General features: G+C 41.2%; 1 protein-coding gene across 5 annotated transcripts in view; it reads left to right on the top strand.

The window, feature by feature from the left end:
* Window positions 1-16,478, top strand: part of slc30a7 (solute carrier family 30 member 7) — an 87,862-nt gene that overhangs the window by 17,326 nt on the left and 54,058 nt on the right. For all 5 annotated transcript variants that reach the window (XM_069938013.1, XM_069938011.1, XM_069938012.1 and 2 more), the window contains 2 exons: window positions 4,021-4,108; window positions 15,632-15,758. In XM_069938013.1, coding sequence (XP_069794114.1) covers window positions 4,021-4,108; window positions 15,632-15,758 — 215 coding nt within the window. The remainder of the gene's footprint in view (window positions 1-4,020; window positions 4,109-15,631; window positions 15,759-16,478) is intronic.

Consider the following 16,478-nt stretch of genomic DNA (forward strand, 5'->3'; position numbering starts at 1 on the left):
TTATTTCTGATTCAAGTATTACAGTAAAATTCCAATTATCTGGAATTCAAGCAACTGGCAGTCTCAAACAACTGGCAAAAAAAAATGTTAAAAAAATATGAAAGTTTAAAATTGGCACCCCTTAGTGGTCATAATTGCCTGGATTAAATTCTCATCTGCCGTTTCTCTGCCCTTGTCTGTACCTAATCTATACCCTGTTCTATTCTTTGATTATCCCACTATACCATCCACAACTCCACCAATCTTTGTACAATTTCCTACTTTAATAACCTACGTTTTCATCAAGTCATTTATACAGATCACAAACAACAGGGGTCTCCACACTGATCCCTATAGGACACTACTTTTCACAGCCCTCTAGCCCAAATAACCCCCTTCCAGTACCATCCTCTATGAGCCAGTCAATTCAATATCCAAGCGATCAACTTTCCATGCATCCCAATATTTATTTAGTACTTCGCCCATTTCCTCTGACTCCAAGCATTAATCCTCGAGTGGTCCTATCTTCTCCCTATTTATCTTCTTGCTTTAAATCAGTGGTTCTCAACCTTTTTCTTTCCACTCACGTACCACTTTAATGATTCTCTATGCCATAGGTCCCTGTGATTAGTAAGGGATTGCTTAAGGTGATACGTGGGTGGAAAGAAAAAGTTTGAAAACCACTGTTTTAATCATACCTAATTGACTCATTATGTGCACAGTTTCATAACTCCAAAGGAAATGAGCCAATGACAATTTTTCTCAAGCAAAATATTTCAGTAACAATTGGATCTAGAGCAGTGATTCTCAACCTTCCCTTCCCACTCACATACCACCTTATCCAATCTCTTACTAATCATAGAGCACCAATGGCATAGGGATTACTTAAAGTGGTATGTGAGTGGAAAGAAAAAGGTTGAGAACCACTGTTTTAGATGTAAGTATAAGATACCTTGGCATTTTCTTTAATCCTGCTTGCCAAGGATATTTCATGGCTGTTTAAGTTCGTTGATTGTTATCCGATTATACATATATAACCTGATGAAACGCCATATCTCTGGAGCATAATGCACACACATATAAATGTAGTACAGCTCACATACAAACAATATATGTATGTAGTGATCCAAAATAAAAAGATATAAAAATAATTTGTGGGTTTATAGGATTGTTCAACAGTATAATCAACTGCAGGTAGAAGCTTTTTCCCAGCCTGGTAGACATGGCTTTTATGCTCCTGTACCTATTCCTTGAAGGTAGTGTCTCAAATATACTGTGGGCTGGATGGTAAGGGTCCTCCTCAATGAATCTTTGAGCCATCTTTAAGCTCCTGTAGTTATCAATGGAGGGAAGGAAGACCCCAGTGATCTTAGTAGTTTTAATCACCTTCCAATCTAATGCTTTGTAGCTACCATATCACACTCTGATGCTGGCAGCCAGGACACACTCTGTTGTACTCCTGTAGAACAGTGTTAGGATGGTGGCCAGTAGCGTTGCCCTTCTCACCTCCTTAGGATGTGTAGGCAATGCTGCAATTCCTGACTATTGAGGAAGTGTTGCGAGTGCAGAATACTTTAATTGGACACTGAGAGTGCTCCCCACTCTCTGATGGAACCATTGATATGTAGTAGGGAGTGGTCCTTCATCCTCCTGAAGTCCACAATTATTCTCTTTGCCTTGTCCATTAACTCAGGTTGTTGCTCTTCCACCTCTCTCTGTAGGCTGACTCATCATTATTGCTGATGAGGCCAACTTCCGTTGTCATCCACAAGCATGATTCTGTTGGAGCTGAACCTAGCAGTACAGCCATGAGTTAGCAGCGTGAACAGTAGTGGGCTGAGCAAGCAGCCCTGAGGTCTGCCAGTGCTCAGTGTGCTGGGGCTTTAGCTTTTGCTGACAACCTGGACAAACTATGGTCTTACAAGTCCATTCTAGTTCCAGAGAGGGGTACTGAGTCCCAGCGAGGAGAGTTTCAGCCTTCCTAATGTTCTGCTTGAGCTCTTTCTTGAAATTTATTTTATTCCTCTCAGACCCTGCTGAATATGGCATCCTAAACCTTGCTTATAGTTTTTTATTCTGACTAAGTTCATGGCTTCTCTCATCATCCAAGTTTCTCTTGCCATCCTCATTCATTCTTTGCACTGGGACATGCCAGTCCTAAACTCTGGTTGGTCCATAAACGACTTCCACATGTCAGTTGTGAACTTGTCAGTTGTGGACTTATCCATTAATGGCTGTTCCTGATTTGCACCCTCTAGTTTCTGACTATTCAAATAATAATTTGCCCTCCCCAAATTTAGTGCTTTGTTTATATCAGGCCCAAGCTTCTCCTTGTTCATAGCTTTCTTGATGTTCAGGAAGAGTGACCCCCTATTTGCAAAATTGTTCCCCCATTGAAACTGATTACTTGGCTGGGATCATTCGCTATACTTGGTCAAGTATGGCTCTCTTAGTTGTATTATCAACATGCTTCAATAAAACTCTTGGGCGGATTTAACAAATTCTGCCCCATGTAAGTGTCTGGCATTAATGATGCCCCAGTTGGGGAAATTAAAGTCTCCCACTATGTTGATTTTGCATCTTTCAATAATCTGTGTACATATTTGCTCTTCCACCTCCTGGTTGTTATTGAGAGGCCTATAGTATAACCCTATTTATTCTCCATAACCACCCCCATTATAATTCCACTCTCCTTGTATCCAATTGTTGGAGCTATTGCTACTCAATGTCATGAAATATGCTGAGAATTGTTGGACTAATTTTGAAATATCAAAAGTTTAAATGATGTATGTAATTCAGATCTCAATATTTAAGAAAGACCAGGTAGAACTCAATTATTTTTATGTCCATAGGGTAACATATTAACATAGATTGAGAAATAGTCACTGGATAGAGCAGATAAAGGGTTATTTTCAAGTTTGCAGATGAAAGCAAGTATTTACCAACTGCTTACACATTATGTTGATTGAGATGCAAGGACTTGTTTGAAATATGCTTAATTTATAATATGTAACTAGGTTGGCAAGATGGTGCAAAAAAGCCAGAATGGATTTTGAAGTGTTAATTAAACAAGTACAAAGCGGATGGAATCTGATGTGGAAAAATATGAAGTTACCTAGTTAGGGAGGAAACCTAGAAAATCAGAAATCCCAGATCTGGGTGACTTTTCACATGAATTTTAGGAAGTTAGTGTGTGGCTGTAGCAGGCAATTAGGAGAACAAACAGTCAACTTTTCTTCATTAAAAATATCAAAGAACTTCTTCCACATTTATGTGAGATTTTGTGCATATTTTTTAGTACATTATACCCAAGAGATAAAGTAGAGTGTTAGTTCCATCGATTGATGTCTCCGATGAAGGGACAGCACTAAGCAGATCATCACTGGTCTAAGCATTAATACTGTGAGTTTTGAGGGATGATAGCTAATTTCATTGAAACTGAAAATTCTTAAGGAGCCTGATAGGTTGATACTAGATGGATGTTTATTCTGCATGAATTTTCTTGAGCTGCATCCAGTTCCTAAGTAAATCCATTACTGTTTGTATATTCTGTTCTCAGATGGTTGTCCAAATTGCAGCTCCTCTAACTATACTATAATAGCTCCTATGTGAGCAATCAAATCATTTGGAGTCTGATAGTTTGTGGGCATTGTAAAATGAGCTGTTGAGAAAGACCCATAAATTCCTTGAATTTTCTTGCATCTGAGCTTTGCTTGGGTTTCATACTAATGTCTTTATATCTATTGCCAATATGATGTATTCAGATTTTTGGATCAATAAATCCTTGTATTTTGAAGAGGAAATGCATTCTAAAGAAATTAAAACCACACCCTAAGTCTTTACTTGCATTGTCATGTTCATTGTCGTACTATGTGGACAATATGGGAGAAAAATAGGCAATTCTTGGACAAGCACTTTGCCTTAATTATGCTTTAGTTTGCAATCCTATTTACCATTTTTTTGGCAAAAAAAGTAACAGTTCAAGCTTTTGGTCAAGAAGTGGAAAGTGTTATTCTATGCATATTTTGTTTCCTTTGGCAGATACGTCCGAGCAGAGGTTCTGGCTGGATTTGTGAATGGATTATTTCTGATCTTCACGGCCTTCTTCATATTTTCAGAAGGCATAGAGGTTGGTCAGTGAACAATGTTCATATGTTAGTGACAAAGTTTTGCTCTCAGTTGTTTGATTTACACCTTGAAAGGGATCATTGATGGTCAACTTTGGACTGTAATTGGAAGAAATGTCCAAAATCTTTTTGATTTTTGTTGGAAACTACATTTTTTTGTTGTTGCAGGGATGTCCTATTGGTCCGTTTTCCTCTATTTACAAAATTATGTGACATTTTGATATTACCTGTAAAGATGGAAGAATTTTAGGAATTTTTGTACCATAAATGCATAGATTTAATTACATCAGTTTGCCAACATTTTTGGATTGGGGTGATTTTCATTTTAGAACAGCTGAAATTGTCGCAATTTCTGTTCAATTGACTCTCCAGTTCCTGTAGGCTTCTGGATATCTTTTGTGCACATAAAAAGCATGAGAAACCTGCTAAAACACACAGGCAGGACTTAATTGGGGAGTTGAAACCTGCTTCAGTGTTAGTTGAGTGTAAAAAATGCACCATACCTCTGCCACTGGCACAGAGTCAGTGATGAAATATGAAAGTCTGCAGAAGCTGTGATTGAAGTAAAAACACACCAAAATGCTGGAGGAACTCGACCAGTCTTGCAGTGTCCAGAGGAGATAAAGATATATTGCCATTTCAGGCCTGAACACTTAGAACCTTAGAACACTACAGCACAGAAACAGACCCCTTCTAGTCTGTGCCGAACCATTTTTTTTGCCTAGTCTCACTGACATGCACTTAGTCCATAGCTCTCCATACCTCTTCCATCCATGTACCTGTCCAAATTCTTCTTAAATGTTAAAATTGAGCCTGCATTCACCATCTCAGATGGCAGCTCATTCCACACTTCCACCACTCAGTGCGAAGAAGTTTCCCTTCACATTCCCCTTAAAACTTTTCACTCTTGACCCATGTCTTTTGCTTTGTATCTCACTTACCCTCAGTGGAAAAAGCCTATCTACATTTAGTCTGTCTATCCCCCTCATAATTTTAAATATCTCTATCAAATCTCCCCTCATTATTCTATACTCCCGGGAATAAAGTCCTAACCTGTTTAACCTTCTTTGTAATTCAGCTCCTGAAGACCTGGCAAAATCCTAGTAAATCTTCTCTGCACTCTTTCAATCTTACTGATATTCTTCCTGTAGTTGGATGACCAGAACTGCGCACAATACTCCAAATTTGGCCTCACCAATGTCTTAAACAACTTTACCATAACATCTCAGCTCCTATACTTAATGCTTTGATTTATGAAGGCCAATATGCTAAAAAATCTCTTTACACCATTTCCATCTTAACACCACTTTCAGGGAATTATATATCTGTATTCCTAGGTCCCTCTATCCTATCACACTCTTCAGTGCCCACTGTGTACGTCCTTTATTGGTTTTTCCTTCAAAATGCATTAAATTCCATCTGCCATTTTTCAGCACTTCCTCCTGGTTAATCTGTATAGGTTCCATTACCTCACTGCCTATTTTCTTTACTTCCCACGTCTCTATGCCTGTTTCCTGAATGAATACTCTTGAAAAAAATTTAAGACCTTCCCATCTTTTTGGCTCCATACAAAGCCAACCACTGATCTTTAAGGGGTCCAATTTTATCCCTTAATATCCTTTCACTCTTAATATACCTGTGAAAACCCTTAAGACTTTCCTTCACATTGTCTGCCAAAACAACTTGTGTCTTTTTTAAAAAATTTATATTTAGACATACAGCACAGAGGCAGGCCATTTTGGCCCACGAGTTCGCAGTTTTCACCCCATTAATGTACGCCCACCTCACTGACAAAAGGCAAAGGAGGAAAAACCCAACACCCAACCCCAACCAACCAATTTTCCCCTGCAGCCGCTGCAACCGTGTCTGCCTGTCCCGCATCGGACTTGTCAGCCACAAACGAGCCTGCAGCTGACGTGGACTTTTACCCCCTCCATAAATCTTCGTCCGCGAAGCCAAGCCAAAGAATGTACGCTCCTATTTTCGAACAGTGGGAGGAAACCAGAGCTCCTGGAGAAAACCTATGCCTTATTTCTTTCTTGACGATTTTCATGCATTTTTTATACTCCCCAAATACCTTATTTGCTCTGTGTTGCTGAAACCTGCTATACACCTCTCTCTTCTTCCAAACCAAATCCCCAACATCCTGCGAAAACCAAGGTTCCCTATGCCAGCTAACCTTGCCTTTAATCCTGACAGGAACATGCAATCTCTGTACTCTCAATATATTGATTTAGAAAATTTTCCTGAACACATTTGACAAACTCCAAGCCATCCAGCCTTTTTGCAGTTTGGGAGTCCTAGTCAATCTGTGGAAAATTTAAATCCCTTACTATCACAAACTTAGGTTTCCTGAAACTGTCTGCTATCTCTCTACAGATTTGCTCCTTCAATTTTCATTGACTATTGGGCAATCTATAATATAACCCCATGAGTGTAATCATACTTCTCTCAGCTCCATGCGTATAGCCTCAGTAGACGAGCCCTCTGGCCACAGCACAGCTGTGATGCTGTGATATTGTGATATTTTCCCTGATATTTTTCTTCTCCCAATCATCCTTCTCCACCCCCCCCCCCCCCACCCCACTTTCTATCGCGTCTAAAGCAATGGAAACCTGGAACATTGAGCTGTTAGTCCTGCCTCTCCTGCAACCAAGTTTCACTAATGGCCACAATGTCATAATTCCACATGCCAATCCACACTCTAAGTTCGAATGCCTTTCCTACAATACTCCTTACATTGAAATAGATGCACTTTAGAAAACTTTCACCAAGTACAACCAGTTGACTTCTAACTGTGCATGTAATTTTCACATCATATTTTCCATTCTCCACTCTGCTCTGGCACTTTGTTTCCCATCCCCCCTGCAAATCTAGATTAAACCCACTAGAGCAAGACTAGCAAACCTTCCCGCAAGGATATTATTCCCCCTTCAGTTCAGATGCGAACTGTCCCATCAGAACAGGTGCCACTTTCCCTGGAAGAGAACCAAATGATCCAGAAATCTGAAGCCCTCTCTCCTGCACCTTGTCTTTAGTCGCATGTTAAACTGCATTATAACCTATTTCTAACCTGGGTATGGGTATCAATCCTGAGATCATAACCCTGGAAGTCCTGTCCTTCAACCTAGCACCTAACTCCCTGAACTCTTCTTGCAGGACCTCCTCACTCAGGTGAGGAGATTCAAGGAATAAGCAAAGAATGAGCAAAAACCAGAAAATCTCAGAATAGAGAGAGTGCTGGCTGGGGGAGGAGTCCAGACCAACAAAGGTGTTGATTGGATATGATAAGAGAGAGATGATAATTAATTTTGTCTACATGAAAGGAAACAGGGAAATGGGAGAGAAGCAGAGCTGGGGGAAGAAGTGTTGGGGGGGGGGGGGTGGAAATGGGTGGGTAGATTAATGAAAGCCATAGAAAATTACGTGTTGTTCCTCCAATTTGCTGGTGGTCTTAGTCTGGCAGTGTGTGAGACCATGGACAGATATGTCAGCAAGGGAATGACAGACAGTGCACCTCAGATCTGTCTGTCTCAATAGCATGGATATCTCAGTGGCCACCCATTTCAATTCCCCTTGTCGTTCCCTTGCTGACATGTCTATTTATAATCCCATGCCCTGCCAGACTGAGACCAACTGCAAATTGGAGGAACAACACATCTTCCCTCTGAGCACCCATCAATTGGATGACATTAATAATAACTTACTTTGGCTTTCATTAAATTCCCCCCCCCCCCCCTTCTCCCACCTCTGTCTCTCTCCCTTTTTTCCCTCTGTGTCCTTTCATGCAAACAATCAATTTCCACTTCTCCCCTTGTTCATCTGGACTCCTCCTGCAGCCAGTGCTGTCTCCATTCTGAGATTTCCTGTTTTTTTGCTTATTCCTTGAAGGGCTCAGCCCTGAAACATTGGCAATATATCTTTATCATGTATGAACGCTACAAGACCGACTAAATTCCTTCAGCGTTTTGGTGTGTTTTTACAGTCAATGATGTCCACCTTACTCTGAGTAGGTGCTTCCTGTTATCATTGTTTCTGCTTCTTCTGGTTCTTCCACCATCCCTTCATTCACCAGTCTTCTGGGTTCATTGTTTTCTACACATCCACACCTCAGCACGTTGCCCTTTTCCAAGACACTCCTTTGAAGGCAAGAGATTGTTGAAAATTGGGCAACAATACTGTGCTCAAAGCCGGGAGGATCGTGCGCAGTGGAATATCAGTGCCCTTTACAACAGGCCAATCCTATAGTTGCCATCGGAAGAGGTTTTGCCTTGAGTTGCACCCAGAATTGATATTTCCATTTTCATTTCCACCTTTTAATCCTATCCTGAAGCTTTTATATTATGAGTGAACCTGTGTGCCATGTAAAATTTAATTTATTTGTGCAACTTGATTGATGAAGCAGATTCTAAAGTAAGTAATAATAATCGAGCAGAGGCTCAGCTCCGCCTTCTACCCACCAAAAATTTATAGCAGAAACCTGTCTTATTTCTTTGCATCTAAAAATATGCAGGCATTTAATTATCTTGCAAGTGAGTTGCAATTAACAGAACATTACAGCAAATTACAGGCCTTTTGTGTTGATAAATATATACTATAAAAACACTAAACTCTCCCTACATCATAACCCTCTATTTTCTTTCATCCATGTGTCTGTCCAAGAGTTTCTTAAAAGCCCCTATTGTTCCAGCCTCCACCACCACCCTGGCAATGCATTCCAGGCACCCAGAAATTTGTGTGTGTATAAACAAAAAAAAAACTTGATGCCTCCCCTAATCCTTCCTCCCTTGACTTTATATAGATGTCCTCTGGTGTTTGCTACTCTTGCCCTTGGGGGTGGGGTGAAATGCTGGCTGTCTACCTTATCTATGACTCTCATAATCCTGTAGATCTCTATTAAGTCACCTCTCATCCTTCTTTCACTCCAAAGAAAAGAGCCTTAGCTCTGCTGAACTTATGAGGCAAAACTGACAAAATCCTGGTAAATCCTCTCTGTACCCTCTCCATAGCTTCCATATTCTTTCTGTAATGAGATCTATGAATTTGGACCCCAAGGATCCTCTGTTCTTCCACACTGTTAAGTATCCTACCATTAACCATGTACTCTGCCTTCAAGTTTGACCTTTCAAAATGCATCACCTCACACTTACCTGGATTGAACACCATCTGCCACTTTTCCACTCTACTCTCCATCCTGCCTAAATCCTGATGTAACCAATGACAACCTTCAACACTGTGCATAACTCCTCCAACCTTTGCATCATCCACAAACTTACTGACCTATCCCTCTACATCTTCATCCAGGTTATTTCTAAAAATCACAAAGAGCAAGGGGTTCAATAACAGATCCCTGCAGAGAGCCACTAGTTACTGACCTCCAGGCAGAATACTTCCCGTCCATTTCTGCTTTCTACAGGCAAACTAATTCTGAATCCATGACTTTCTAAACGTGTCTCTCATAAGGGACCCTGTCAAATGCCTATATCTTCTGTCCTACCTACATCAGTTTCTTTTGTTACCTCCTCAAAAAACTCAATTAGGCTCGTTAGACACAATCTTCCACTCACAAAGCCATCCTGACTATCCTTGAGAAGACTATATTTCACTATATGCTTATAAATCCCATCCTTAAGAATCCTCTTCAATAGTTTGCATACTGATGTAAGACTCTGGTCTATAATTCATAGGATTCTCCCTATTATCTTTTTTTGAACAATTGGGCCACATTTCCCATTCTCCAATCCTCTAGCACTTCCCCTGAGACCACCAAGATCATTGCCAGAGTCGCAGCAATCTCTTCTCTCCTTCCCCATAGTAACCCTGAGGTACATATCTTCTGGTCCCAGGAACTTATCAGTGTTAATGTTTTTTTAAGAAAATCCATCTCTTCCTCTTTCTTAATCTCAAGGTGGTCCAGCACATGTGCTTATTCTATTTTGACCTCACCTTAACCAAGATTCTTTTCTCTGGTGAAAACTGAAGCAATCTTCTCCATGGATTGTCAACTTGTCATGGTGGAGAAGCTTGTGTGGTCCTGAGATTCCAAGAGCGATGCCATCTGGAGCTATGCTCCTGGTAGGGCCACACATGGTGGTAAAGTCAAAGGTGAGGTCCCTGACAAAGAACAATCCAACCAAAACTTCAACAGTGAAACAGGTAGTCAAAGTTACTTCAAACTCAACAGCTGTGAAGGTGAATAAAGGCTACAACAAATCAATCGTCATGGTTTCCATGCCATTGGAATTAGTTGGTTGATTTGTGAAGATTTCTGTACTTGGAGTGCAATATTAAGCACACGTTAAACAAATACATGCACAGGCGGCTTTGCTCTGTGGAAAATAAAGCGAAGTCCATCATCCTCGAGCTCGAGGGATAGCCACGACTGAAGCAATGCATTCATTTTGGACCTCCCCAACCTCCTCTGCCACCAGGCACATGTTGCCTCCTTTACTTTTAAGTGGCCCTACTTTCACTTTCATTATCCTTCTGTTCTTCACGCAAGCATAGAACTCCTTTTGGTTTTCCTTAATCCTACTTGCAATGCCTTCTCGTACCCCCTTCCAGGACTCTTGTCCCTTCTTAAATTCCTCCTGGCTACCATATAATTCTCATGACTTCTTCCTGTTTTTTGCTTCCTAAAACTAATATATGCTTCCTTCTTCCTCTTAACTAGCTCTTTTACCTGTTTGTCAATCATGGTTCCCTTTTCCTACCATCACTTCCCTGCTTCAGTGGGACAAACCAATCCAGAACCCCACCAAGTCATCCCTAAACATCCTTCAAATCTGTGCTTTCTCCTGAGAACACCTGTTCCCAATTTACTCTCCCATGTTCCTGTCTCATCCCTTTGTAATTAGCCCTTCCCCAATTAAATGCTTTACCATTTTGTCTGCTTTTATCCTTGTCAATAACTATGCTAAAGTTCAAGGAGTTGTTGTCACTGTCACTAGAATGTTCCACCACTGATAGGTCTGTCACCTGACCAGGTTCACTACCCAGTATTAGGTCCAGTATTGTCTTTCCTCTAGTCTGCTGGTGCACATACTGTGTCAGGAATCCTTCTTGGACCCACCTGACAAATTCTGCCCCATCTATCCCTCTTGCAACAAGGAGGTGCCGGTCAATATTTGAGAAGTTGAAGTCTCCCATCACAACAACTGTGTAATTTCTGCACCTGTCCAAAATCTGGCCACTTATCTGTTCCTCGGTGTCCCAAGGGCAATTTGGAGGCCTATAGACTACTCCCAATACAGTGATTGCACCCTTCCTATTTCTGACGGTGGGCACTTCCTCCACTGCATCCTCTCTTTCTGCAGCTGTCCAGTAATGCTATCTCCCCCACCACTCCTCTTTTACCCACCCATCCTATCCCTTTTAAAACATCGAACCCCCAGTACCTGGATCAGCCAATCCTATCCTTGCGTCTTCCAAGCCTCTGTAACAATTAAAACATTGTACTTCCACATACTGATCCATGCTCTGTTCATCTCCTTTATTCTTAATATTCCTTGCATTGAAATAGACACATTTCAAACCCTCCAACAGATTACATTTATGCTTCTTCTCCTTCCTCTCCTTCCTTTCAAGCTCACAATATATTGTATCCACCTTTCCACCTTCTATATTCTCTGCCCTCACATTCTGGTTCCCATCCATCCGCCAAACCAGTTTAAACTCTCCCCAATGGCTCTAGCAAACTTACCTGCCAGGATATTGGTCCCTCGCCAGTTCAGGTGTAGCCAGTCATTGTTGTACAGATCATACCTTCCCCAGAAGAGATTGAAATGTTTCACAAATCTTATCCCCTGCCCTCTGCACCAACTCTTCAGCCACACATTCATCTGCCCCAACTTCCTATTCCTACCCTCACTGGTGCATGGCATGAACAGCAATACTGTGATTGCCACCCTTGAGGTCCTGCTTTTCAACTTCCTTCATAACTTCCTAGATGCCCTTTTCAGGACCTCATCCCTATTCCTATCTATGTCATTTATATCAACTGGACCACGATATCTGGCTGCTCATCCTTGAATATGCAGTGGACTCTAGCTGATATGTCCTTGACCCTCGCATCTGGGAGGCAACATACCATTTGGGAGTCTTGATCTTGTTCATGCAACCTCCTATCCATTCATCTAACTATCGGATCCCCAATCACTATTGCTCTCCTCTCCTTTCCCTCTTAGCCAAAGGACCAGACTCTGTGCCAGAGACCTGACCATTACAACTTGACCCAGGTAGATGATTTCTTCCCCCCCCCCCAACACACTCGCCCTCACCTGCTCTCGCGCTCGCCCTCACCCGTCCTCGCCCTCGCCCGCTCTCACGCCCTCGCCCGCTCTCACGCCCTCGCCCCCCCCCCTCTTTCTCTCTCCCCAAAATGGTATACTTATTGTTAAGGGGAACAGCCATAGGGCTACTCTATATAGAGTATTTCCCTCCCTCTCCTAACATTCACCCAGTTGCCTTTTTGTTGTGTCTGTCTCCTCATCACTGTCCATCACCCTCTCTGCCTCCTGAATGATCTGTACATCCAGCTCCAGTTCCCTTACTTGGTCAGTAAGGAGCTTCAGCTGGATGCACCTCTTGCACGTGTAGTCATCAGGGACAATTGTGTTCTCTGGGATTCCCATATCCTGCAATCAGACATTCCACTGACTTGGTTTCCAACAGACTACTACCCTTTGTTGCTATGCAAAGATCTTCCTGACATACCCTGATGTCCTTAGCCTCTGTTCGCTGAAACCTCTTGAGCCAAAGCCACCCCTAAATCCCCACTCCACACTGGTCTCTCTGCTTAAGCTTCCCATTCTTTTTATTGGATACAGCTAATTGGCCAATGGAGAGATGAGCACCTACATCTCCGCTGTTTTAAAGCACTTCTCTTATTTACGGTCCTCCTTTCACTGGCCCTGCCGAGATTATGTGGTATGGAGGCATTGGATTTGAGTTGGTGACCATTCCCTGCCCCCAACTAGACCATCACAAGAACAATTTATTGGTACTTGCAAAAAAAAAAGACTTTAACGATCCCCGACACTTAGCAGCCTGTGCTGATGTGTTGTGACACGCTAAGCAGCTTGGAAGATTTTCGGTTGGTTGTGTAGCAGTGCCTCAGCAAAGGGCACGAACCCTGCCCACTTTGGATAGCGGTGCAGTGTCAGACTTGACCGGAGGCAAGGCAGGCAGAGGGCAATGGTGCTATTACGATCAGAGATGGGGAGTTGCAGCCCACTGCTGACATCCCCTCTGCATGCATCCAGGAAATGCTGAGGCAGGTCATTGGTAATGGCAGCAATGGACAACCACAAGAACAACCTCCTTTTCCTTTGGGATCGACACTCAGGTCATTGGTTCTTGGTTGACACTGGAGTGGAGGTTAGCGTGTTTCCCTCCTCCAGCCCAGACACATGTTCAGGAAAGAAGGGCCCTCTTCTCACAGCCTCCAACAACAGCAGCATCCAAACGTACAGGTCGCAGACAATTCCACTCAATTTCGGCTCAGCGTGGTTCAGCAGGTCCTTCACCATTGCTGATATTTCACAGCCACTCCTGGGAGCTGATTTTTTGTGAGCACGCTCCCTTCTAGAAGATTTCAAAGGTCCCCACCTAGTTAATTCGAAGACTTTTGAGTCCCTCGCCTTGCACTCGTGGTATTGTTCAGTGATGCTTTCGGACAATGAATATTCCAGAATCCTAGAAGAATTCCCCAGCATTATTACTCTGCACTTCTCGACAGCCCAACCAAAACATGGAGAACAGCACCACATTCTGACTCACGGATGTCCCCTGAATGCTCGAGCGCGCAGGCTACTTCTGGATAAATTGCAATTGGCTAAAGACGAATTCTAACACATGGAGGAAATGGAGATTGTTCACGGCTTGGGCATCACTGCTGTATATGGTACCCAAGGCATCTGAAGAGTGGAGACCTTGTGGGGGCTATCAGCATCTGAATGACATCCCTTTGGCAGATCTCTACTCAGTTCCCATATACAGGATTTTTCTGTGATTCTTCACAGTGGAAAGATTTTCTCCAAAATCAATCTGGTATGCGGGTACCATCAGATCCTAGTTCACCTGCATGACATTCCTAAGACTTGATTATCTCGTTTGGGCTATTTTAATTCCTCTGTATGCCTTTCAATTTAAAAAAACATGGCGCAGACATTTCAACGCCTAATGGACACAGTTATGGGGCCTGGATTTCGTATTCATTTATTTGGACGACATCCTGAGGAACAGTCTTTTGTAGAATCCGAGCAAGTGAATATGAGCTTCATATTTAGAGTTAATCTATTCAAGGGGACTGTATATATACAAAGAATAGTGGAAATTTGAGGCTCTCTTCTATCAAATCTGTTAATGGTAAATCGGCTGAACATTTCAAAGTAAGATTTCTTGTTAGGTAGTGATGAATAGATGGATAGATAAGAGTTAGGATACCAAGCAGGTATGATTGGACCTCTGCCATGCTTATATCTGAATTCTTAATTTTTAATTTGTGGATTTTTTTTTTGCTTTCTTCTTGTCCATATCCATTTTTAAAATTTGCTTTTTATAGTACTAAAGACTTGATTAAAGTCACCTCAAAATCTTTTCTTTTAAAAGATAACACACCAGTTTTGTTTTTTATCTTTTTTTAAATTTATGATGGCCACAATTGTATAACTTTGAGGACAATTGTACCTTTGGATTACCAGCCTTGTTGCCTGTTCCATCTGTGACCATTTGCAACAGTGGCAAGAATTTTTCCCTGAACCTGCTGGGTGCCAGAGATTTAATTCATTTTTCCTTAAATTGTTCTTTTGTTATTTTAGCATGTTGTGCTATGAAGGCTAAATCTTATTAGTTTATATTTAACTAAGTAGAAATTGGTTGTTGGTTCTCATTCCTATTCTCCAGTGCATGATGTGTAGTGAGCTCACTCATTGGGTTATCTTGCATTTGTATTTTTTAATCATTTTGTAAAAACTGACATTGTTCCTAACAAATATTACTTTCAAAATCAGCGTTAAGGCTTCTGCATTGCTCCATAACTAACTAAAGGGTGCTGATTGGCATCCTCTATAGCCTGCAAACTTGTTTGAATGTTGGTATTCCTGTTTCCATTTAATCTGGGGGGTTTTCCATTTATGGAATTGGCAAAAACAGTGTAAATTAAAATGATTCCAGCAGTAAGTTTAAGATACTTGCATTATAAGGAGGCAATAATAATTATGGAAAAGGAATTATTTTACTAAAAAGTTGGTTTATTTTTAAAATACAGGAATATAAAACATTTAATAACTGCTGGAAATGCTAAATAATTTTTAATATGTAATATAACTCTTCACTGGGAGAATAAAAGGTCTATTTACTTTTGAATGCTGTTTAATGTTGCTGAGCTATTTCCTGTGTTGCAGTATGTTAGAGATTAGGAACTCTGAAGAACATTGGTGGGATGTGCAATTTCCCACTTGTCATTCTTCTACCTGTAGAATGCTTCAAATTTTAGTTCTCTTCCATCTCCAATTATTTTTCAGAGAGCTTTGGAACCCCCTGAAGTGCATCATGAACGGTTGCTGTCTGTATCTGTGCTTGGGTTTCTGGTGAATTTGGTTGGCATTTTTGTATTTAAGCATGGTGGCCATGGACATTCGCATGATGGTGGTAAGGGAACCATTCTATAAACCTGTGACTCTTCAAGTTGTTAGGCAAAGTAAGATCATTATCCTGGAAAGGCATAATAGAGTGAAATGCTGGTATGGGAAATTGCTTTCCACCTAAAGCTGCTTTATTAGAGATTTCTAATCAGTAACACATGTCCTGATTCACATGTTTTTGATTTTTATCTTAATTCTTTCCACTTGCCAAGTTGAGAAAATTGTCAGTATCAGCAAATTGGAGGTAGCGCCTGCACAATCAACTACAATCCTTGATGGACTTCTTTGTTAATGAACTGCGACCACTGTTGACACATATTTGACATTACAGCTAGTTTCAGTTCCTTCTCTCATTTAATGTGCTGTTGGGTTGACCAATGAATATCTGTTACTGATCCACCAGGGGATGCTCCAAACTTAAAAATTCAGTAAAGGCTCTTTCAGCCTGCACCTTGAGGGAGAGAAAAAACATTCCTCTTACTTCTCCCAAATGAAAGCCATTTCACTCCATTCCATGGAATTCTTCTTCTTTCCTTGATCTTCATTTTATTTGAAGCTTGTAATTAATCCACAATATGAAGTTTCTAGGATTGAGTATTTAAAATTTAAATTGGCCATATTAAGTTATAGGAATAGTGTCCCAATGTAACTTTAGATGAAAATGATAAAGTATATCCTTCTAAAAATGGCTAATTTTTTAGTTTGAATATACCTAACAGATGAAGGG

The sequence above is a fragment of the Narcine bancroftii genome, chromosome 5, assembly GCF_036971445.1.
Source record: "Narcine bancroftii isolate sNarBan1 chromosome 5, sNarBan1.hap1, whole genome shotgun sequence".
NCBI classification, from domain to species: Eukaryota; Metazoa; Chordata; class Chondrichthyes; order Torpediniformes; family Narcinidae; genus Narcine; species Narcine bancroftii.